Genomic DNA, 25,626 nt, shown 5'->3' with positions numbered 1-25,626 from the left:
TTGGCCTCAGGCATCTAAATTCCAATGCCATTCCTCACTGGTATGCACAAACCCTAGAGGACAATCTGATGATCAGAACAGGATCAGAGCTGATGATCAAAGCACCTAATCAGCAGCCCACTGAATCAAGTAAAGTGGCCTGTCTTTCCAGGGCAAGTTGGGACTGGGTTGCACACCAACATATACTGAAGTCCTTGCACTCTGCAAGGTGTGTATGCGTCTGTGCTAGCAAGTGTTGTGGCTGTTACTCCAACGAATGGCCACTGTTCCTTATGTGTGTTTGCCAGATAAACGGACTATGAAAGAGACGTTATTTGTTTGTTTTAAATACAGAGAAAGGAACTACTATAATTTCAAACCTATGGCTTCTATGTCACAAATTGTCTTCAATAACATGAGATGGAAAATATATTTGGGTTATACAGGCCTAAGTTTTCCTCTCCTCTAAAATCAGTCTTTTTTTAATCTTCAATAGGAAGAATGAAGGAAAAATTGAATACCCTGAATTATTTAGTGAACAGATTATACTTCCTTATGACCTAGAAATCCTCAGAGCCCAGAAGCGGTGGACTTGTTCATGTGTCTAAGTTCTGTGAGAGAAAGTTACTTACAAGTTTTCCCACTCTATGGACTTACCCCAAAAGGGAAATGGTTTGCTCCAAGAATCACAACTATTTAAAAGTTACGTATGACTTTATCAGCACTGAATATAGATACCAAAGACTCTCTAAATATTTGATTAGCAGCAACTTACACACAGCAGGGTTCAATACTTGAAAAAAGGTCAGTTTTTCTACATAATGGCTTATGGAAAAGATGCCTTGTGCCTGAAGTTCCTGCTAAACCAATTGTTTGTCTTGGCAAGCTAGTAAATAAAGACAGACAAAAATCACTGTTGAGCACCAGTAAAAACGCTGCTTAAAATGACAAGGAAGCATCTGGAAAACAGCCTTAAACACCAATAAAATCTAATAACAGAATGCTGCATGATATGGCAGGCATGGGGCCAACTAACAGTGTATCCTTCATTAAAGACGACTGGGGGAGGGCTAGTGAGTTAACAAAAGGGTCGCAGTGTGGTACACAAGAAAATACTGGGAAAGTAATGCTCAGCAGATCTACAAAATTACTTCACCTGCTGTCTCTCATACTGAATGGGAATAAAATATGCTGCACACTATTTAATAAACTTTGCCTTTGCGAAGTACTCTCCTTCCCCAACAAACAGATAAACCTACTGTCTACACATTTTTGGTATGGATTTTGTATTTCCATTTATTTATTTGACCCCTGTGTTAAACTGATACCACCAGCAAAATCTCAATTTCTACAAAGTAATAGAAGAGTTAGATGCAAAAAATACAATAAACCTCACAGATTTTTCAGCATACCAGCTATGTATGAATTAATCTATTTAAGCAATTGATTTAATTTCTGAGCTGCCAACATCTATAATCCTAGTACAGATTTCTGTGTTGCTTACATAAATTGAAATACTTGATAGATAAAAACTGAAAGGATGGAAATCACACGAGAACAAAATAGCTAAACCTACCCTTGCCTTGCTTTCAACATCAGTTTTGTTTGCTCTTCCAGAAAATTAAAGTGTCATCATTATGCTTCAAATAAAACTTTGCAAAGTAAGACGTTCCCAGGAGCTGCGTAATTTAAAGTATAATGGTTCTTAAAAAAAAAAAAAAATCACTGTAGGTTCTTAATTTGTTCATAGAATACCCTTAGCTGCTTTGAGACTTATTTCCAGTTTGGCAGACGTATTTCCCCTCATATGTTTATAACTCAAGCTAAGATGACTTACACAAGCATAATATGAATTTGTCTGAGGAAACAGTAATTCAGTGGGATTAAGTGGCACATTGTGATAAATTGCCTCTAAATTTTGTATAATGCAATGCAATGCATAAAAAACCCTCACAAAAACAAAAAACCCCTCTAAAGGTATCTTATCCTCTGTAGATTATTCTCCCTGTATTTCTGTGGCTTCATGAAACAGAACCAGCATAAGGGTCTCTCTTCTTACTCCTTTTTACTCTGTGCTTCTCTTTCTAAACCCTTCACAAGAATTTCCCAGAATAGAGCAAGAGCTGCTGAGTAACAGCAAAAACTAGCTATGAACACAGCCTCACCAACTGCTACATGTGGTACCAGAAAGCATCTAGAAAGCGTCTTATCAATCAACTGCAGACATTCAACTCCTCAATGTAAAAATTTAAAGAATCTCAACTAGAGTTCTGTTCTTCAAGTCACATAGTTTGAAAACCTGTTAAATTCAAGTTGTTTTGAGGATTGTTCAACGTATTTATGATTTTTTTTTTAAATGAGAAGCATGAGAATATCCTGCCTGTATTTCAGCAACTACTGTTATCACAGGAATATTAACTGGGAAAGGAACACAAGGTAAAGGAAGCATTGCTTACTTCAGTAACATTCTTATGGTATAAACCAGAACTGGAGAATCCCTATATCCTACAATCACTTAGTGATGCATTATGCATTTTGCAACTGGTGTAGGTTTATTTATTTGGCTTATTCATCCATCACTCTGCAGAGAAAATGAAAAATCTCCTATTAACATCAATGGGTATTACGAAAGTCTACTTCACTGACTTAAAAATGAGAATAAAATCAGCTCTAGAGGCAGTCTTAATGTATAGGTGCCCTGTGAATAAGTGTTACTAAACATCACATGCAAACTTGCTGCAACCCTAAATAATTAGATGACAAGCAGACAGAGTCTACTTGGTATGGCAAAATGAGATACCATTCCCCTTGACCAGACATCAACACTTGTTAAGCAGACAATCTCACTTACAAAAGTGAGATATATTCTGAGGGGTAAAAAAAAAAGCAGCTGTTTAATTTGCTCACTCTGTTATTTATGCATCAGAACCCAAGTTATTCAAATAGCTTTGGGAATAAGTTTTTGTTAAACATGCTCACACTTCTAGCTTTTCCGCAGAATACTACTGCATAGCTTGTTTGTCAAGCTTAAGTAAGGCTTACTTAAGAAAGTATAAAAGAAAAAAAAATCACTAAAAGGAATACCAGAAGGAAGTTATTCACTAAAATGAATATTTTGGGCTTACCATGATTGATTGTTGTCATTATTTTCTTTCCTACCACTACTTAAGGGGGGTAAAAAAGACAAACCTTGTTATTGATGATGGCTTCAGAATCATCAAAGACAAAATCTCCATCATAGCTGTTAACAAAGCAGAGAAGGGATATTAATCCCACAACCATTTTAGCCCAGTATGAGGGAAGGAGGAACCATGATACATCATAGTCCAGATTAGATTCTGTTTGTGCCATTCTGTGGAATGAGCATTCCAAGTTGGGAGCTTCAGCATTATGTTGGTTGCAAATCTGAAAGAAATACACAAATGCACAGTGAGGAAGAGGAAGAGAGGAAGGAGTTCAATGCCACAACATTTGAATTTGGGAAAACAGGAACAGTTTCTCACAGTCTAAGCACAGAAATAAAAGCCAAGAAATTCTTAGATTCTATGTTCAAGCTCTAGCCCAGGTAAATTCTAAAACCTTGAGTAAGTCATTGCTTTTGTGCTTCCTATGATTTATTTCAAGTAAGAAAAGTAAGGGCATTATGGGAACTATAGAGCATTTATAAAGTTCTTAAGAGAATGATAAACATTAATTTGATTATAGGAGTAAGATGGTGAAAAACAAATATCAATAGCAAAAAGAGCTGAACACTTCTCTGTTAATTGACTTAAACGATTTAGACTTGCAAACAGCCCATACTGGGAACTCATACAAATATCAAAAGTTGATGCATACAGGTAGCAGTTAAAGGACTAGGCCCTAAATGGTAAAAAATTAAACATAAACCACCAAGTAGCATACAATTAAGACTCAAAGCCATGTTCACTGGATTGTTCTGCCCACTGCAAGTACAATATAGCCTTAACTGTCTATAAAAGTCTACAGGCTTATTAGTATAAGCATAGCTGTTCAGGCAAATGAAAAACACCATGCTCTCCATCAGCTCTGAGCGAAATATGAATGGAAAGATAATGAGACTCAAAGTTTATCCAGGAGCCACCTTTCCCTTGGAAAGGTCTCATGTTTCAAATTCAGCCCTTTGCCTGAACAGCTATTCTGCTTATGCTTCTCTGGTGTTCCCACCATTACTGTCAGTAGTCTTACTCTCAAGTGCTGGTGTAAGTGGCACAGAGAGTAGAGTACAAATGGAAGACTACAGTAACAGTAAAACAGAATATGAACTATGCATCTGCAAACCCCCCAAATACACATCCAGCTGAACTAGGGTCAAAAGGTTAACTTCTTCCTATATTGGCTTTTTATACCAACTGTTGCACTCTTGGAAATATGGTATATAAAGTTGTTGTACAACCTAGGAAACAAGCCTGCCTTCCTGAACAGACTTGACCATCAAAACTACTAACTGAATTGCTTTGCAGCTATTCTGTTTGCAAAATCAAATTTCAGTTTCTGCATTTTCCCAATCAGTACATGCAAAAACACATAGAAAGGCTGCACTCCCTGTCACATCAGTGCCCCTCTTAACTTTGGGGACTATTTAAAAATGCTCCACAATTAAGAGAATCAGTAACCTGGAGCTGTGTAAACCTGGCGAAGAATGGCGCTCCTTAGCAGAACAAACTAGGCTAAACCCTTTCAGGGCAAAACCTTTTCCCTAAGTAATTCTCCCTCAGCTTTTTTTAAAAAGAAAAAAGACTGCAAGGGAGACCTTTAATCAAAGGGAAGTGCATTGCTAGTAACTGCTCAGATACAGCACCAATGCCCACTACAGAAATAGCGAATATTTCATCTGCTCAAAATTCAATCTTGCCTGGAAAGTTTCTTCCTATATGCTCCCCCCTCTCCCGGGTTTATCTGATTTGTATCTACTGCCAGCTAATTTCTGTGCGCCTGAGAAGGGGAGGCCAGCCCGGGGAGGGGGGGTACCCTCGCAAGGACACGGGTGTTTAACCTCCCGAGTGCAGCCTGCAAGCACAAAAGGGAGAAGCCACCTCACCGACCGGCGCCCACGCCTCCCGAGTCCCACCTCCCGCGGCGGCGGCGCAAGGGCTCCCGCCGCGCCGTGGGGCGAGCCCCGCGGAGAGCGGCCCCGCCGCGCCGCGGGCTCCCGCCCCGCCGCCGCTCGCTGCCCAGCTCCACCAAGAAGCAGCCGCCGGCTCCGCCGCGGGGAGGCTCCCTCCCTCTCTACCCCCCCCCCCTTCCTCTCCGCGTCCGGCACCAACGGTCACAACCGCCGCCCGCGCAGCGCGCGAACTTGCGGGCGGCCGGAGCGCGCGCCGAGCGGAGCGCAGGGGACGGTCCAGGGCGCCCCCCGCGGGGGCAGGAGCTGCCCAGGCAGGCGGCGGAGCCCCGCCGGGACTTTCGCGGCGGCCCGGCCCCGCTTCGCGGCTCCCCTTTTGTCCCGGCCGCGCCACCACCACCTCCGCCGCCGCCTCCGCCTCGCCCCGTCCCGTCCCTCTGCCCCACCGTGGCACACGGTCTGCCGCCGCTCTCGCCGGCGAGCGGGGCAAGGGCAAGCCCTCCTCTGCGTGAGGCGGCGGGGGGGGGGGGGGGACCAGGCGGCGTTACCTGCAACGAGAAGGCGCCCGAGCGGCATCGCCCACCCGGGTGTAAAACTCTGCCCGCCCGGCGAGCCCCGAGCTGGAGCTGCCGCCGGGGGAGGGGCCGCCGCCGCTTCGCCTCCGGGAAACATCCTCAGCGCCCATTGGCTCCGCCGCCGCCCCACCCCTCCTTGCCCCCGCCTCTCCGGGGCGGCTCGGCGCGCCTATTGGCGGCGGCGGCTGTGACGCGCGGCGGGCCGGGCCGGGCCGGGGAAGCGGAGCGAGGGGCTCACTGGTGGTAGCAGCCGGGAGGAGCCGGGCCGGCGCGGGTCGCTCTCCCCCCCCCTCCGCCCCAAGTCGCACACCCCTCCGCCTCGCACAAAGGCGGGAGCGGGGCGGTGCCTCCTCCGCCAAGCAGCCCACCTTCCCCTCCGCGCGCGCTGCTCTTCTGTGGCGGCTGCTTTCCCCGCTCACCTGGGTCCCCACGGCGGGAGCTGGAGCGCGCCCCCGCAGCCTGGCCCTGCCCTGCCCTCGCGCCCCCAGCGCGACCGTTGCCGCGACCGTTAGCGGTGGGTGAGCTGGCTCGTCGAGAGCGCGGGAGGGTTTCCAGCGAGAGGGGCTCTCCCTGCCTCCGCGCAACTTACCGGGCGTGGGAAGTGCGTGTTTCCACGCCCTGCACCGCCTCTCTTTCCGTAGAGATGCGGTCCCTGTGGAGTGGGAGTACACGAAGTGCTAATCCCCCTGAAAGAGACGCTGTAGAGCCACGGGAGCGATAACGCGGGAGGCTTGCCGCTTCGTGCCGGTGCCGGCGCTGCTGAAGACCGCCTCTCGGACCGCTTTGGAGCTACGGCGTTAGCAGGGCGCGTTTCTGATCCCGGCGCCCTGCTTTCTTCCTGTATACGTCCGGCCCTGATCCTGCCACGAAGTTTGCAGACTTACTGCAGTGCTCCCTGTGGAACAAATGCCGTAAGGAAGCAAGGAAGAGGCTTTATCAGGTGTACTTTATTCATGCATTTCATAATTGCACTTTTGTTGTAAAAAAAAAAAAAAAAAAAAGTGTGATTAATTACTAAAATATGTTGCCAAATGTTCTTCAGACCTTTCCTAAAAACAATAAAATCTTAACATGCAGAAATCGGATGAGAAATCCTGGCTGAGAGCAAGTCAAGAGACGTATAATTTGGAGTGGGGCTTTTGAGGTATTTGCATTATCAAGAGGCTTTAACTCTCAAGTACTTTGGGAGCACTGCAGTGGTTCCCACCCATAACTCTCTACTTTACACCTGCCTTGGAATATCTGCCACTACTATGTGAACAGCTGCTTGTGAGGCAGCAGCTGAACTAGAACAATTTTTAGGCTACTATAGTAAAATATGCATGGAACTCTTTCACTTTTAAGAGGCTAGTCTTTAAACTCCTGGTTGCTCGATAGCTGCTACACAGCATCTGATGTGCTTCTACATACAGAGGTGGTAGAAACCTGGCAATCGGCAGTCGCAAAGCACAGTATTTCTGTTCAGAACTTACAGAAACTTCTGGTCTCTGTGTTGTAAGAGGTAAAATAAACACACAAAGACCATTACCTGCATATCAGTAAACTGCGCTTTAGACTTCAAAATGACCTTGTCCATTCTGCCAGTGCCCCTGATACAGTGATATAGTTGGGCACAATTAATGATCTTATTATCTGTGCCACATCATAATTTAGAATCATAAAAAAGAGCATAGATGAAAGAAGTCTCTGTGACTCTTTGGTCATACTGCCTTCTAAATGCAAGATAAAATGCAAAATAATCTATAAAGCATGTTTTCTAGGTTTTCTATTCCTAAAATCCAAAGCAGTAATATTTACCTCACTTTCCCTATACGTCTGGCTTATCATGCTACACTAGACATGCTAAGGAAGTACTGATTGATGACTGCCATTTTCTCTTATTGCTCCAAGCCCTCAAACTGCTTCAGATAAGAGTGTTTCAAATTCTTGTCAACTATTTTCCCAGTCTTTCCGAACCCAACAATAATCTTCAAATCACAACATTTATACACATTTTAAAATCCTTGATAATAGAAGGGCCCCAACTCAGAAGAAAGGACACTAATTTATGTAAAAAATCCTTATTTAGAAAATGCAGTTTATCATATATTTAATCATCTATCTTATATAAATCCCATTAAAGTAAATGGAATTTAAGTTCATGCTTAGGCATGTCTTTAAGAATTTATCTGAGTTTAAGCATATGGAAGCACAGGTAAAATGATCTGTGAATCAAGGGTTAGGTTTGTCTCCCTGGACAAACTCTGGCAATTGCCAAAATTACACTAGTTAAATAACACTCACTTTTGCATTCTACATTATTTTTGTTCTGCAGAGGATTTGACATCACATTTGCTGAGGTATTTATTTCTACTAATGACTCATTCACATCTGATACTTATCTTAGCTCCTTTGCTCACATTTTTTATACATCTGCACATTCTTGATCTATGTTTTATGAATGGAATTTCATCTTTTTGGTGTAAGTTTGCTGATATCATCAGTTCTGGTCAAATTTATTTACATCAACATAGCCAGATTCCGGATGATATTAATCACCTTATCTCCACTTACACCAATGCAACAATACTAATTAACATTTCCTTATGATTAAGCCAATACATGCAGAAGTCCCTCCTTCCCATTATTTTCAATTTTGAAAATAAGGTATTTCTTAGATTTTTATTATTTTGCTGTCTATAATGTATCATCTGTCATAGGGACCTTCTGTTCTGTTCAATTAATCTGAAGAACTGCAGAACAAATACCTGTTCTAAAGAGTTTGTTCTCTTGTTCCCTCAAAATCCGATTCAATCAGCTACAGTTGCATAATTTATTTCCAGTTTACTTCTTTGGAGGGTTATTATAACACTTCAATTTAAAACGGTTCCTAAATACAGCACCTTTTTTTTTTTTTTTTTTTTTTTTTCTTAATCTGCACTTTCTGGGAAAGGATATCTATGGAGTGAGCATCTACTTGCTCTGTAATTTCAGCATGTAAAATTGGTCTACCTAAGTGGCTACTGCATCCTTTATTTAGAGCCTGCTGTTGCAGATTTGCACAAAGGTCAAGCTTTCTTTTTAAAGGAATAAGTGTGCAAATGACATCATATTTCAAAGGATCAGCATTGGCAAGAATGGCAGTAACTTTCCAACCAAGAGAATAAAATATTAGTGATAATGTTAATTAGATATTCGACCTGGTCCAGGTGAGCAAATGTTTCAGAATCTAAAAAAATTATCAAATTTTGCCATACTTGTATTTGTAATTGGTGAACCTTCTCCTTATCCTGCATTTTGCCATCATGAATATGAGTGCAGCCATTAGGCACAATTGCTCTTAATTATTGGTAATCTACTGCTTTTGGTATTGCATGGTTGAGGCATGCGCGAGTATTATGCATGCAAATATGCTACATGCTTGCTAATAGTAGTTCAGCAGTCTCTTTCTGCAGGCAACTTGTGTCCCAAGTCTTTATTCTGTTACAAGATATTTTAACTAGTAGGAGATCTTAGGTAGCTTGCTTTGTATGTCATGTTCTAGATACGTATATATCCACATATATATATTATATATATGCATATACACATACATGTATGTACACATGCACAAACTCACATGCCTGCTTCAACTGCAGTCTTGATTATCTATAAACTGTAAAAACAAAATAGAAATGAAACAGAAGTTACAAAAGATAATTGCAAGAGCCGTGGAATGAATGAAGCCTTGCTTTCCCTGGATTTGTGTTTCATATTTCTGTACCTCCTTGCTTTAGTGCAATTCCCTTCATGACCCTAAAAATCATCTTCATGAGATACCTGTATATCTCTCAGTTTGCTTCTTGACTTTCCATCTGTTCAAGATTCATTTTATTCCGAGGGTCCAGAGCTGTGAGCATATTCATTGGCGAATGGTCTTCCAAACTTCTTGACCTGCCAGCCTCCACAGGGAATGCGTAAGAGCTGGATCCCTCATTGAAAGTATCCATAGAGTCACTATAATCCATACAATCATTACAATTTTTATGGAACATTTAGGAATTTAGCATGCCTGAGGGTCTTGCACTTTGATAAATAGGGATAAAATGGACATCTGTCAGACAGATAGACAGACCCCATAACTTCAGTTTTCTTAAGCTTCAAGGCTTCCAGTATGAGACGCTTCAGCTCAGCAGAGCTCACAAAGATACATCCTTGCTCACTTGCTGAGAATGAGCAGATCCATTGAAGGATTGGTGCTCTGAGGTCAGTATTATATTTAGTGTGAATCACTATAATATATAGTGTGGATTTGAAAAATTGAGGCTCACAATCTTAAATTATGTCCAAGTATACACTTAATCATGCACTCTCCTCCCCCCAAATAGGTAGCTAACAAATCTTTTTAAAAAATAATAGTTAATTCTGAAAAGTGGGAGTTAAGCTCTGCTATACAGGAAGTTGTGAAATGTGTTCTTGTCAATATGCAATGAAGATGTTATAGCAGGTCAAAACACTTTTATTAATAACAAAAAGATTTTGCCATAAGAACTGTCATCACTACTCTTCGTGGTCATGTTTTAATAGTATAAGATACATTCTGGCTTTGATAAAAAACAGCTCTTGTCAATAATCAACCTCAGCCTTTCAAGGAAGTACCAATGTACTGATGCCAATTCATTAAAAATTCAGAGCTTTAACTACTTCACTCTGTGCATTTGCCTATCTTTTTTTATATTAGAGAAAATACAAAATTTTCACTAACTGACACATTTTTTCTCCTCCTCCTCTTTGCCAGAAATTGAAAAAAAAGAGTAACTATCAAAGCTTGACATGTTGGGGCCCTGTGTCGGGGCCCTGGCTATTTTACAGGAGTATGAAGAGCTGAAATAAGCAACAGGCTGTTCAAGGTTACCGAAGAAGTCCTTGAAGGCAAGAAGAGTGAGAAACCCAGATAAGCAGAAGTATGTGCACCTGGGAAGGGAGTCGACACAGCAGCCTATTCGAAACTGAGCAGATGCGCGTGGACAATGCTAGACAACCAATAGAAATGCTTTGCGAGGCGCGTGGATGCATGAGCTTGCTGGAAAGGTTATATAAGCTAGATAGGTAGAATAATAAAGTGGATTGAACTTGCATCACATTGATGTGTGTGTGTTCCTTCCCGTACTTGCCAAGAATGGGCTGCGGCATTGACACAAAGAAGTAGAAGATGGAAAAGAAGATTTAAACAGAAAATGCAACTCTTAACATAATTTTCAAAGATACTTAGATTTCTTTCCTAAAATTATTTCAGGCTGTATGAGGAAAAGATTGGGACCGTGTTGTCAGAATGATTGCATGTGCTAATATTATATTATTTAAGCATATTTCCAAGTTTTACATTTAAATAATTGTACTGTCCTAATCAAAAGACTGTACAAGAGTCTCTGTGCCATGAGAAGCAATTTGTAATTCATTATTTTTACCCTCTGATTTAATAGTCATATATATATGTATAAGGCTATTAAACTAAGACTGTAAGTGTTATACACGCACGCACACACATATATTTATAGGCAGTCTTTAAAGACTCCCATATCTGTCCTAAGGCTAAATTCTTTGCAACTTTATTGTACGCAAGACAAAGTTGTATTGGACAATATGTTAGAAGATCAGGGAAACAATAATCTGCTGAAAAACCAAACAGCACCTGAAATTGCTTCTCTTGAAAAGCATTTGCAACCATGATCAGAGAATCAAGAAAATCAAATGATTTTCTAATATTTCTTATACAGCATAATGTTAGCAATTTGGGAATTCTGGGTTTGGTCTGAGTTGCGATGCCCAAGATTTAATCAACTAGAGGAGTGGCTAAAGCTATTGTGAGCTGCGAACATTTCATAGCCATAGGCACTCACCTGATACTAACACAAGGGACTAGGGACCTTCTTTTTTGCAACCATCTATCGTTCACCTGAGCGAAATGAAAGTGTTAAATATGCCAATGATAAGGTAAGTCATATGGTATCATTCAGTACTGAGTAATATAAAACGATGATGTAAGGTACAGAGAAACAATGAATTGGGGCCTGCACCTTTCTCTGTACAAAAGTTGCCTTTTCAACTATTTTCAGCTTTTCAACTGCAGGTCTAGTCATGTCTTTTATTTCACTTTCACAGACCTACTTACTTAACAATGGGTTCTGTGAAGTCCTGAAAGTTCATCTACATGTAACAAACTCCAGGACTGAGGCCTATATTTAAAAAGTAAGAGAAAAAAAAAGACTGTGAAGCTAATCCTAGAAAATGATACAAGAACTCTCAGAAATATATACAATATATACAGTTATATACAATACAAATATATATAATACATACAATTATATGATGAAGAAAAGAGAGAAGCTAATAGTTCATGGTTTATATGAATCCAGTTTATAATTCATAAATCAAACTCTAAATAGAAAGATCTTAAAACCATATTGGTTTTTGAGACAAAGCTGGTGAGCAGCACAATATGACAGGCAGGCATTAGACAGCACCAGACTTCAGACCAAGGCATCAGAGAGTAACACTGCCATAAAGTGCAGAAATGATTTTAAACTTTTTTCTTTTACCCTCTTGTAGCTAACATTTGTGAAACAAAATTGTTATTTTTACTAAAACTGTTTTGCTTCATAGACAGATGTGGTTGTAAGTATGAGTTCATATCTTAATGCCTAAATTTTGATGTCTCTCTAAATAAGCACTGAGATATTTAAGGCATATGAGTTATTGTAGAGTGAAGTTAAAGTGACTGCATTTAGATAATTTTCAGTTGTGATTTGTAAATAAAATTATTCTTTCCCTTCTTACTCAGGGGTTATTATGACTGCATAAGAAATTTAAGAAGGCATAGTTTTTACTTTTCTTTTTGCACCTAGAGCAGATTGCAAATGATAGCAAGCATCATTTTATCTGCTTTAGAGATAGAGAACCTGAGGAGTAATGAGATAAAGTCACATATCCATAACTGCACAGCAATTCATTGACAAAAGCAAGATACAGAATGGGCTAAAACCAAAGAGCTGGTTAGAACATGGCATTTTTCCTTCCTGTGAGGAATTCTGAAATTTTGGAAAAACTTCCTGACATAACAGAAGACAAGTTAAAAAAAAACCCCTTTTTTCCTTAGGACCTGAGCTGCCCTCCCCTCCTCCTACTAATCAAAGAGAACGCCACATCAGGCAAAACAAGTCTGAACTTTTCAGCTCGCCAGCTGCCTTTTGGAAAGCTTTTTGTCCCCTGGAAGTGTAATTGATAAGAGCCCTCTGGGCAGGCTGCCATAGTGTCTCTGGCTCTCTGATTAGGCAGAAAGAGAGGGTTCGCCTCTCTCTCCCACCCTGCCTCTAATTTCCGTGGTTCCTGGCCTTGAAGACTTTTGAGCATTATTTTGATTGTTTCCTGTCAGGAAATTTTTCAGACAGGTATTCCACAACCAGCTTTAGAACTCGGTTCATGTGGCTCCAAAAACAGTCTCCTAATTCATATGCCAGTCTGAATAATATTTAGTCTGCTGAGCTCCTGGCTTTGTACAGTGCCTATCACATTTTTCTTATTCATCTGTTGCCTAATAATCCCTAATACATATTTTTTTTCTGATAAGCTAGGACCTGTGAGTCAGACTTCCATTGCGATAAGCACTATACAAACACGTAAGGAAGACAGAACTCCTACCCCAAAAGAGATCATTTGCACCCCGCAGTTTTGCACCATTGACACTGACAGAGTACCATTTGCTTAATAATGTTTAATAGAACCTGTAAGGCGTATGAGAGGACTATCCTTCCATCGATATTCTTTCTGCATAGACAGAGACAAACTATTTATGTGCCCTTCTGTTCTGATACTGCTATAGTGCTAATTAAATCTTTTGCAAGCAAGGCCTGAGGGCTTTTAATTACTCAGTTTTGCCATGTATAAAATGGGCAGAATGCTACTAATCTGTTGACAGGTCTGCAGAAAGCTGGTCGACTGTGAAATGATGCTGAAAATTTCATTTTCCTCAGAGATATTGTCATTTCTGCACATTTTTTCTAAATAGGTTAGGAAAGCACTTCTCATTACCATGGAGACTAATATTTTGTTGCAAAGTTTGTAATTACATGCAAGTTTCAAGGTTGCAAGCATATTTTTCAGAAATCAGGTCAATTGATGAAATACCTGCACTCAGTATCAGCTGCTGCAGTGCACGTTGTCCCTTTCAGGCTGAGTCTTATTTACATTCCAAACCCCAGGGCTCAGCCACCAACAAATCAATTGTGGAATTGTTGGGCTGTGATAGCTCCTACAACAGGCTAATAAAAGGAAAATAACTTCACTGAAGGGTAAACTTGCTTGCATCTACCTCAGGGTATGTCAGAGTAGTAAAATATACACAGGCAGTGACTGCAAAAGAGTTGATGTACTACAAGACCATATGTTGGCTAGCTCTAGAGTAACCTATCCTTGTAACCACAGCCAAAGATAGGTGGCTCAGTGCGTCACAGATTAAGGTCTGCCTAATAATAAGCATTGCTTGCATTTTTTTTTCAATTTGATTTATTAAGAAAGAAAAAGAAAGACCTTACTGCCATTTTTTTGCATTGATGCACATTTTTTAACATATCACAGAATAGGCTAATAAATGTCCCCCCCCCCAAAAAAAAAGGAAAGAAAAAGACAGAAAGAGGAAAAAGAAATGGATCCAGCCTGCAAGATGGAAGAAAAACCCACAAATACACTCCAGTCATACTCCCTGAGGTAAATATATGAAGAACTTCAAGCAAATTTTTGTCTTTGAACTTTCCATAGAAACCTTCAGGCAGAATCCATAGATGTGAGAGATTTGTTGACTGCATCTTGATGGAAGGACATTTTCACTATTGTTTCTTTCTTTTGTAATTATTCCCTTCCAAGCGAGTCAGAAACTTTAATTCTCCCACAGACACAATGGCCTGCATGCCAGGATCTTACACTGTCCAGACGTGGGTTATATTGGTTATATATAAAAGTATCTGTGGCTTTAAAGAACCCTTGACAACTCATGTGCTTTTTGAACAACTGTCTCTTCTTTCTGTATCTGCTCAAGGACCCAGTTCTGAAAACTGGCAAGTGCTCTTAATGTCTCTTGACTTCAGTGGCTGTAGCTGTATAAAAGCAGTTCAACACTTCAGAAAGGAAGATCAGAATCATGCAGAATAGTAACTCCAGCTAGTGTCTACAGATACTCACATTATCTTCTAAAGCTTCCCTTTTCCAATGTGATCAGTTTTGAAACCAATTTGCAAGATACCAGCTGCCTTGAGCAAATTTGGATCAAGCCCTTGGTAATGCCATGTCTCTGACCTCAAATGTCATTGACCTGGTGTGTCACAAGTGCACACTCCTAGACGTTCACCTCGCTAAATTATCTCTTGATTCAACAGAGTAGAGGAATGTCAGATAATACAGTGGTGTTATATAAATGAATATTTCTGAAAGAGCAGACTAATTGGAAAGAAGATTTCTATTTCTACAAGACTATCATGGTGGTCACTAATAGCAGAAATAAATGCATAGCAAGTGTGTAATACTAATATAAAACTTAAAACTTTCTGAAGTACGTGCAAAATAATAATATAGGATTTTACCTGTAAAACTCCCCTTAAATTCTGGAGTTCATGAGAACTGGTACTAGAACTCCATATTTTGGAAATTTATATTAAAATACATTATTTTGTGGTATGTTGTATTAGCTTATGGCACGGTCTGACATACTAGGCAGTATTCAACAAATGGTATTCTGAAACATGAATAAGAAGTGATAGCTCCTCTATTTAGCAGAATGAGAGAGAAAGACAAAGGTAGAAGATAAGAAGGAGAAATGAGGACGCAGGGCAATAATTATAACAGGCAATAATTCCAATTATATTATCCCAGAAAGTTCTATAAAATACATTTTTAAATATTTGCTTTAGTGCAATTGTAGCCCTCTAAATCTATGGCAAAAGATTAACAGCCCTTGACTGCAATAACATCAAATATTTTAGTGCAACTCAGTTGCATTCATCTCATTAATTTTATAATTCTTTCAGGAATTCATTATTTTATGTTCAGGTTCACCTAGTCTTGTTATAGAATAGTATGTCTTAATCTGTATCAACTATTAAGTATTAGGCTAAAGCAGGTTCATGCAAGATAAGATTTGATTTAAATATTTAACCATCTTGGAAATTAAATCAAACAACTTTGAAAATGATTTCTAAAATAATTTCTGAAAGGTTGGAGGCTTCTTCTGAAGGGTAGAAAAGGACTGCTAAGATTGTGTAGGGCCAATATATATTGATATAGTTATACCAGTGGCTTCCTATCCATTTTACTCCTAATAGCTTTGGAACAGAGATTTCAGTTTCTAGGGCAGTGATTCTTGCGCCGTTCCTGTGCTCTACCTTCACGGAGCATTGCATCCTTCTCGAAGCCGAGAGATGAGCAATAAAACTCTCCAGTTCCAACTTGATTTTTATCAATGGAGAGCAAATACCTATTACGCACTCCTGCTTATAGGCCTGACTGTATAATGAGGAAAGAAAAAGGAGTGTGTGGGGAGGGAGGAGGTTTATGCAATGGCTGACTTTCTTCTTGCTCTGGATTTCCTGCTATGGCTCTAATGGCTACCAGCAGAGACGGGTGAGACTAACTTTCTGGGGCTGTGTGAATTCCTGCTGCACAATCAAAACACACTTTCTGAATCTCATGCAAACAACTCCCCGTCCAAGCCATCCAGTTTTATTATCATCTTTGTTTTGGTTTTGTTAGTCAAGCTATGTTGAGATCTCATGTTAAGCAATCTGTCTAATTTAAAAGTTACGGTTCTCAAGAAAGCATCTTTTCTTTACTCACGTTGTCACATCTATGGGATTATGCCATTGGTAACAGTAATCTCTCACCTTCTTTTCCTTATTTCCTTACTCTTCTGGTGTTGTAGGATAGCTTTTTTTGGAACAAGGTAGTAGTCCTCCTTTCTCAGCCAAAATAGTTTGCTCTCTATGCACCCATTTCTTGAAAGAGCCAACTCTCACCTTCAACCTGTTAGAAAAACAGGATTAAGAGCTTTGGTGAACATTTTTCACTTGGCGAAGTATAGTGCTACCACCAGCCATCTCTAATTTCCCTGCTAAAAATGTCAATAAAGTAAGGCCAGCCTGGAGGAAGTGCAGTGTGCCAACCATTTGGTTTTTGTTTTACTTATGCAATGATATTTGGATTTTATAGAATTAATGAAGCTATCAACACTAGATCATTGTTTTCTTTCCTGAAACTAAAAATTTTACCTTTGGTGCAGATAATTTTACTAAATTTAACTAACTAAATAACCAAACTGCTATATAGATAGTACCTGAATAGTTTTTATACCTATTTTTTTCTACAAGCAACAGAGAAAACGGTTACATGCATATGAATGTAACTGATATGAGTTATTTCCTAAATTTTTAAACACAGATGCAACATTAACAGTGTGTTACGAAAAACAGCTAGCTGAGGAGCTATTTTCTGCAAGTAAATCTAAATCTGATAGGCAGATGTAATGTGCCATTTATACATTCTAGGCTCTTCCCAAAGGTGTGTCACTGTCACTTCACAACACTTTTTGATTCAAGGAGGATCTGGAGTATCAAAACTGCAAATCTGCTTGTCTCTTTAGATGTGTACACCAGCTTCATCTTTGTTGCTGATGATTCTTAGATTTCAGAAATCGGAGGCCTTGTTTGCCTGTTAAAAAGTATAGTACATCATATGTCATTGTTTTTTAAACATATGGAAGTCTCATCACTGACAATTCATTCAGTATTGTTTGACAGTATGTATTACCAGAAATAATTAAGTCATTTGTAGCAAGAAAATTGTTCTCATAGGAGTTCCTGAGGAACACGTGAGCTGGTGGTGGTGTACTCCCTGGAGAAGGACTATCAAGATCAGTTGGAATACTTGAGCAAATTCTTACCAGTGTGAGAAAGTTTTCCATGCTCAGACTTGGGAGATTTGAACATTGCTTAAATTGCATTTAAATGCAGATTTACCATTGTTCTTGTATCCCCTAAATTTAATTGCCTCTCTGATTTGAGTATGCCACACAGCAGGGTGACAACGACCTTTTTCTAAAAGCTCACTGCTGGAAGGTTTGTATGAAAGCACCTCCTGGATTTTATGATTTAGGACTACAGGACAGAAAAAGCAACTGATGATGAGAACAGCGTTCCAATTTCTGATTTTAGCTTGCTATTTTCTGCGTCAGGTTTATTGTTCTGAGCTCAGCCCAGTGCTAGTAGAGCAAAATCCCAAATCAGCAAAATTATACACATACAAATAAAGCTGGAAAAAAATCAGTATTTTGTTGGTAGAGAGCTGTATTTATATATAGGATGAACAGGCTAATCTCTACCTGTACATCTTTCAAAAAGCTGTTAAGAAAGAGAGAAGGCATAGCTTATCAGAGAGTGTGATAATACTTCAGATGGGTAATTTACAGATGAATAATGTGCCAAACAGGTAAAGGAAAGGAGGTGATAGCAAGTGAAGTATGTGTATATATACATATGTATGTATATATACATATATACATACACATACAAACACACAAATATATATACATATACGTGAGCTTGTGCGTGCACACACACATACACAGACACAGACACACACACACACACACATATGAATAAAGGAGTGAGTGACTGAGATGACTGCCCATAACTTCTCTGGGAAACTATTAGTTTTCCTGCTTGGAGGTAGATAAGAGCACCTTTTCAATCATCTGTCTCCTAATGACTTCCTTGTTATTTCTGAGCATGGGACACGCTGTTATTCTTTGCTATTGTATTCATACGGCAGATTGCAGTTTTTGTGGCTTTGGCATTTTTATATTCAAGATTTTAAGCTTGTTTTTCAGTGCAAGAGATTGTGGCATTTGGAGGTTTCATGAATCTCTCAGAACTCAATGTTTATTACAAAACTGCCTGAGATTTAAGAGGATTGGGTCTGGCACATGTGGTTTCTTCTGATCCTATATTTCTAGTCCCAGCTAAAGATATTCTGTGGAAGGGCTAGTGCTTGTGGGTGTAATGGGAGAACGGGATTGTGGCTAGACAGCAGGGTAAAACCAGCTGGAGAGTAAGCGTAGTCTTGAGGCTTCATCGATTTTTGTTCTGTCTTGCTAAGCCATCTATTTAGAAGAGCAGTAGGGAAACTCCCCATGAATTTATAAAAAAATAGGGAAGAGTTTTGCCTTACTGAGGTATGAAGTAAATAAAAAATTATGATCTGCTCTCTCGCTCTCGCTCTCTCTCTTACTCTCTCCATATGTGCATCTACATTTGGCCCATATGCAACATGTTTTGTTATATCAATAAAAGGCAAAGTTGAGGCAAATTCTGCTCCATCTGAAAACAGTGTATACATTCCTATGGCCTCCCAGTGGGCTCAGGTTTTCAAAGACAGCCTTGATAAATCAAATACAGAGCAAAGAGGTGTCACATTTGACGTTTAGCAGCATACTTATGATGAAAATTTGTAAAGGATATTTACATGAGTGAATCAACTTGCAGTGAAAGTATTTCTGACAAGTAAATTTAGGTCTGGTACATATGCAAAGTATTACTGTGGCTTCTCCCAAAAGAGAAACCAGTAATTTTCTGGGATAAATGAAATGTCCAGCCACCTGTTAGATGGTGCCAAGGAGCATAGTTAGGTAAAACTGTATTTATGACAGTATACATCTTATCTTTATAGCAGCAGAATTAGATTATTCTGCCACCAGATCCTGCCCCATAGTTAGACATTGGAGCTAGTTCAGCTGTCCAGCAGGAAAGTCACTGTAGAGGTAGTTACTGCTCTGTTAACCATGCTGTAGAGAGGCAAGAAGAAGGACAACCCAAGGCAGGGGTGTGGGCAAAGAACTAAACTGCACAAGTATCTATCTGTGCTACAGCAGCCATACCCTGCCAACAAAAATACGTCCCACTGATAGCTGTGTTGTAGAGCTGCAAAAGTGCACTGATATCTTAAGATAAAAAGAACTTCCAATGGACACAAGCATTTCCCTGCCTCAGCTACCCTGTGGTCAGTCAGGATACCAACACAGAAGCTGTGTTATAGCTGAAGCGCCTGCCTCTGCCTTTCTTCTCACTGACCCGTGCAGCATTTCAGTAGCTCTCTTTAGCAGTGGCAGGTGAGGGCCCTCACGGATATGTAATGAAACCCCTCAGCAATGAATCCAGACTAAACCTTTGCCAGAGGGTATTATGCATAGCATACCTGGAACACCAATTCCTCATTTGTTGCCATGAGCGTGGTGATACTGAGAGAAGTAGTAAGCAAGAAACAAAGGATCGATAGCTGACTTCTTAAAAGGTCACACTGAACTGAGAAAACACTGTTACCATCTGCATGCCCTGTTATAAACAGAAGACAGCTACTGCAAGAAGGAGCACTCTGGTATTCTGTATACACAGTACCTGCTGCAAAGGGTTGGTCTGCGTACATTGCTGAAGGATTTGATTGTGTATTTGTGAACACAGCTCTAGAGGTGCTGTGGGACCATGCCCATTTAACAGGAGAATTTGGTCTTCCACTGCGAATAGCACAGGGGTTCCCCAAGCATGGTACCTGAATCATAAACGACGGCACAGAAATACTGTCCAAGAGGGAGAGTGTCTCCTGCGCTTTCATTTCGTGGGGATTGGCTACTGCAACCACTGCCAAAGATTGAATGCAAGCAAAATGAATTTCACACTGTGGAAAAAGAGATGTACTGATGAAAATTTTGATTGCCATAATCTACAGGAAGAATAAAGTACACAGCAAATGAACGCTAGGAAATATATTGTACATGAAGGTGCTTTGCCTTAACCCTAAAAATATTTGCTAAGGATTCTCAGATTTTGATATAATAAAAACAATCAAACTTAGCTTTTAGGGGTCTTTATAGCCATGTAAATTCTGTCTCATCTCTCCCAATAAACCTGGGAAATCAAGCTGTCTGAGAGTGATACTTTCTTGTTATCAAATTATTAATCAAATAGATGGGCTTAATCATAAAAGAAAGGGATAGATTGTAGAGAGAAAGATGGGAGACCATACGACAAAGAGGGAGGATTATTCTGACCCTACTTTAGATATCTGTACTGCAGCCTGAGTCCTCATCTCTCCAGTGACTACTAAAAAACTGCATGTGACACTCCCACCATCACAAGCCACTAAACATATTTTTGGCACAAGGGGAGCCGAGCTCCTGTGATTTCACCACTGTAACCGCTTATGCCATTGCAAGGAGTGGGGTAGAGCACTGTCCTGCCCTCTTCAATCCCTTGTTGCAAGCAGTGGCTTTAATCCGCGTGGTAGCTCATCCCTGGTATAACCAGGCATCCTGATGCTTTCACTAGTTTATATGGGAAATGGATGGGCAGAACATACCATGCTCACAAGTGCTTCTTCTACACAGCATTGTAGACAGATTGAACCACCACACAGACTCTTCAGCTAGCCGTTAGCTGCCTGATACTCCTTTCATTCCTGTTCTCAAATTTAAGAGTTTTCTAGCTATCTATAAACTGCACCACTACGCATAGAGTGAGTGCCTCTTTTAATGTCTTTCCTTTGACAAAGATTATACTCCCTTAGGAAGTTTCTGCTTAAAAACGTTCTTTGAATTCTCTCGGAATTTTCCATTCTGGAGGCAGCAATATCACTCCGGCAGTGATGGTGTTTTTCAGGTTGGTAGAACTGCAAGATCTTTCAATGCGGAGTTCATTCCTTTCCGTCTTTGCTGAAATTGGTCCCAACAACATGAAATAGAGTTTTGACTGGCATTTATTTCACCCTTGCCCAAGAGGACAGTCGGACAACAGGTAATGTCAGTCCTTGGAGTGTGATGCATATAACCGCACACACACAGCTAGGTGCCTACATCTGAGCTACCCTTTCTGGGTGTCTTTATAGTTTAACAGAGAAAAAATAGACATGCCTAGATCCCAGCTCATTCATCAGACTTATTTTAGACATTTACATTAATAGAAACTGAATCCTAATCTAACAAGGCCTGTTTCCTTTGACACTGGAAACCATGTGTCAGTTCTTAGGCATGAGAGCCTCCCACAAAAAGAGCTCAAGGATCCCCTCCCAAGCATAAGCTTCTCAGGGTAATTTTTTTTTTAAGCTTAAAATCTTAAGTACATGATACAATAGCATATAAAGAACAATGCAATACAGATAGCACTTTAAGAATTCATATCTTCAAGAATATGAAAGGCATTAATTATAATTATGAGAATAATAACTGTGAGAAAAAACAAATGAAAAGGAGAGAATAAATGTTTGCATTCAAAATGTGTGTTTCAGCCAACGTATCATTCATTAATAAGTAGTTAACCTATTATGGAACAACTTTTCCTAATTTGCCTAAGTTCAGAAATAAAAATTTTAGAGAAGGGTTTGGGAGAATCTGCAGATGGAAACCAAACAGCGCGCACACTGATTCACTAGCAGAGAAGTACAATTTCTGAACATAATCCTTCTTTTATTACCTTAACTCTAATACCAAACCATTTTAATATGCAAAATGAGATATTATCAATATTAAATTATATGTCTATATAAGGTACACAAATGAATCTACTGATTATACAAAATTGCCTTATTTTTACATACGGTAAATGTTAAAATGCCTGTTTGTGAATGATCTGATTTCTTGATTTTTGTTCATAGGAAATTCTGTCACATTTCTTGCATTTGAATATTCTCTCCACCAATATTTTCTAGTCATCTGATTTCCTTTTAGTGTGACTAAAGCCAAGCTGGATATACACTCTATATAATTTTTATGCATACATTGTTAAAATGATACTTATAGTGTTATCTAATTCTAATGTTATCCCACAGTATTTAAAATATTAGGGTCTGATACATGAACTGAGATTTATTGCTCGGTCTGTGGAAGTCCCAAAGACTATGCTTCATAGATGTCATCTCTTTCAGTAATGCTTCTGAACCAAACCTCAGATCCAAAGCCTTAAGAACCATTGGGGGTATCTGAATGGAGAAAGAAATTCAAAATAACTCTTGGTCACATCGAAGTTTGCAGTTCAGTGTTCTCGCTCTCATTTTAACACCAGTTACACACGTGATCTTGAACATCATTTACTTTTCGTATCAATTTGAAACCCTGTGGATAACGTCATCTGCCTTGTTCTTGCACGCCAATACTGATCCAGAATCCATCGACTTCGGCAGGGGCTTTCAGCTAACTTTTGGATGATCTTTGGATCAGGTCCTCAGAAAATATGGATCAAATACAAAGGAAGACCATTCCGTAGGACAATGTCTGCCAAGAATCTCTATTTATCATTGCATTTTATAATGATAGGCTCTTCAGCTTCCGAGAATTGAAAGACCTTTTTCTCTTGTTAATAAAAATGCATTTAAAATATCTCTTGCAATCTAGCCTGCTGTTACCAGCTGCAAACTATGCTGTTACATTATGCATGATTCTTGACTGTTCGGAGCATGAAAAAGCCCACTGTAGTAGAGTCTTATATTAATGGTTTTAACGCGATGTTAAATGTTTGCAGTTTATTATTTCTGATAAATATGGCAATCTAGTGATACTTACATATTCTTAATATGTGCTGTTAATAATGATATAATATGCTCTTATTAGATATTAATAAAGTCAGTTTGAAATGAACTTACAAGGCAACAGAGAGATTGTTTTCTAGTGCATGTTATTGCAATCAGGCTTCATATTAAAGAGTAGTCAGCTAGTGGAGATTGCTCACTGCTCTGTGATCATGTGTTACTAAGTAATTTTATATCCTCCCCCTGTCATGTTTACAGATTTTGATAACTGTTGTGACTCACTGAACTTGAAATGAATGCTTAGCTGCATTTATTACCTACACAGGTTTATTTAAATTTTGATTTTAATAACATAAAACTGAGGGTGATGAACATATGAACAGCATGTCCATTCAAAACATATTTAGAAATCAACTTCTTGTATTCCAAATTTCTGGCATTGGTTACCTTTAACTTTTATAATGTCTGCCACTTTACTAGAAGATGTAAAACGTAAGGGCAAAGGCAGGAAGGTTAATCAGAACGAGTGCACAGAAAATGGAAATTTCTGCTTTGGAGATAGAAGCAAATATGAGAGATTAATTTATTCAAGGTGGAAGTGCTGAGCAACAACTGACCTACTAGTTTAACCTCACTAATATGCATAACCAAATTATGATAGAAGGAATAATTTATGACATAGAGGTAGATGAAAATGGGACAAAATACAATACTCTGTGCCAAGGAAAGTTTCTGCTGGAAAACTGGGGTCATGTTTTGGATAATGGATTTTATAAAGAAGACGTAAGTGGAAGAACTGATTTATTTGGTTAAAGATCAAATTCGTCTGACCAAATGCACTTGTCAGTTCTAGAGATGTTTTTACTAAACTAGTCACTCTATGCTCCTCTTTTAGCAATGCCAAAAAATAGTTCCTTTTAGGATATGATTCATCCCATACTAAAGAAAATATTTAAAATAAGTCAGATGAATCACATCTACAAGTGCTTATTTCTCTCCATCAACTGTAAAGTTAGCCAGGGGTGACTAGCTCAGATGTAGATGACTACCCTATAGACATCTGAACTTAAATGGAGTAATCCCACTGAGACAGCTTAATTTATCAGTAAAGCATCTGATATGATGCCTGAAGGAAAGCGCTCATTAATAAGACAGGCATAAGATCTTTAAGATAGTTAAGGAGCTATATAAAGGGCTGAATGCCCAACACTGAAGAAAGATGTAATGGGTTGAAAAAATATACTAATAGTATTTCTAATGAATCAGTTTTGGAGTGGATCTTAATATTTTCTTTAATGATTTTGGCATAAAAAGTAGGATTGAGGATAAGTGATATAGAAGTGGGTCACACTGTCAATGCAGAAGAGGAGTAAGATGTTATACATGAAAAATTAGATAACCTTGAGCATGGAACAATGGGAATGAGATTAAATTTAATAAAGTGCAAATATTGCACTAGGGAAAAAAATCTAAAAATTTTACCTGCATGCTTGCAGTGTAATTAGAAACAATATAGACGTATAATTTTAGTATAATAATAAATTGAAAAGAAATCCGTCCATGGCACGCAGATGCCTGAAAAGCAGTGCGAAAATCAATGAAGCCAGAAGACTATGCCGAAAGGAGCCTGCACCTCTTGCTTGCTAACAGTGGTCTTTGCTGAGAAAACAGAAGGGCTAGATCTGGCTTTTAGGTTGTTGCTGGTTTTTTTAATCATGGCCATTCAGTGTGCTGGGTGTTGCAAAGCTCATATAACTCATATACCTTTTCCATTCAAGACTTATAGACTGCAGACACCTAATACAGCATTTTGGAGGACATTCTTAAATTTTACGACTGATTTCTAGGTGATACAGTGTTGAGCATGACAATGCTTAAGTCCCTTTCTTTGGGATTTACAATACACACAGATATGTTTTCCTTTGTGTAGGCCCCTAGTTTAAAATGTGTGATCCAGGAGCATATAAAAGTCACCTGTGACCACACTGTGCCAGATTGTAGTTAGGATGGGAATAAATTCGGGGAAGTCAAAGGTCTGTAGTATAAACCAGCTCAAACTGTGTAATCATTATGGTTTCCAATTACCCTCTATCACTGTCTAGCAGTATCCATCCATCTGTCTGCCTGTCTGTCAGTCTATCTATTTATCAATAGGTGTGCATTCTGAGGGGAGGGGGACCTCAACTATTCCAACTCTTCAGTTTTCAAGTGATGAGAATTGCTGCAAAACTCAAGATGTGTTTCTGTTGAAAGTTTGTTTTACTTGGGGGTGGGTGGGTAGAAATGAGCCATCAGATGGTCAAACACTTTTGAAATGCAGGTATCTAATAATCAAAAACTCAGTCCCAGTGGGAGTTCAGCCAACAGCAGATGGTGAATAAGCAGCACTACTCAGAAATGGCATCCCACTCTGTGCAATGC

General features: G+C 39.5%; 1 protein-coding gene across 3 annotated transcripts in view; it reads right to left on the bottom strand.

The window, feature by feature from the left end:
* Positions 1 to 6,307, bottom strand: part of TMTC4 (transmembrane O-mannosyltransferase targeting cadherins 4) — a 51,667-nt gene extending 45,360 nt beyond the window's left edge. For 2 of the 3 annotated variants that reach the window (XM_062566810.1, XM_062566811.1), the window contains exons 1-2: positions 5,611 to 5,674; positions 3,169 to 3,384 (exon numbers count right to left, since the gene is read on the bottom strand). In XM_062566810.1, coding sequence (XP_062422794.1) covers positions 3,169 to 3,330 — 162 coding nt within the window. In that variant the 5' untranslated portion in view covers positions 3,331 to 3,384; positions 5,611 to 5,674. Of the gene's footprint in view, positions 1 to 3,168; positions 3,385 to 5,610; positions 5,675 to 6,226 lie in introns of those variants that run through there. The other variant, XM_062566812.1, reaches the window with a different exon arrangement.
* Between the last annotated feature and the right edge of the window lie 19,319 nt (positions 6,308 to 25,626).

The sequence above is a fragment of the Rhea pennata genome, chromosome 1 (genome assembly GCF_028389875.1).
Source record: "Rhea pennata isolate bPtePen1 chromosome 1, bPtePen1.pri, whole genome shotgun sequence".
Classification (NCBI taxonomy): domain Eukaryota; kingdom Metazoa; phylum Chordata; class Aves; order Rheiformes; family Rheidae; genus Rhea; species Rhea pennata.
The sequence above is the reverse complement of the archived record's forward strand: the minus strand, read 5'-3'. Positions and strand labels throughout refer to the sequence as shown.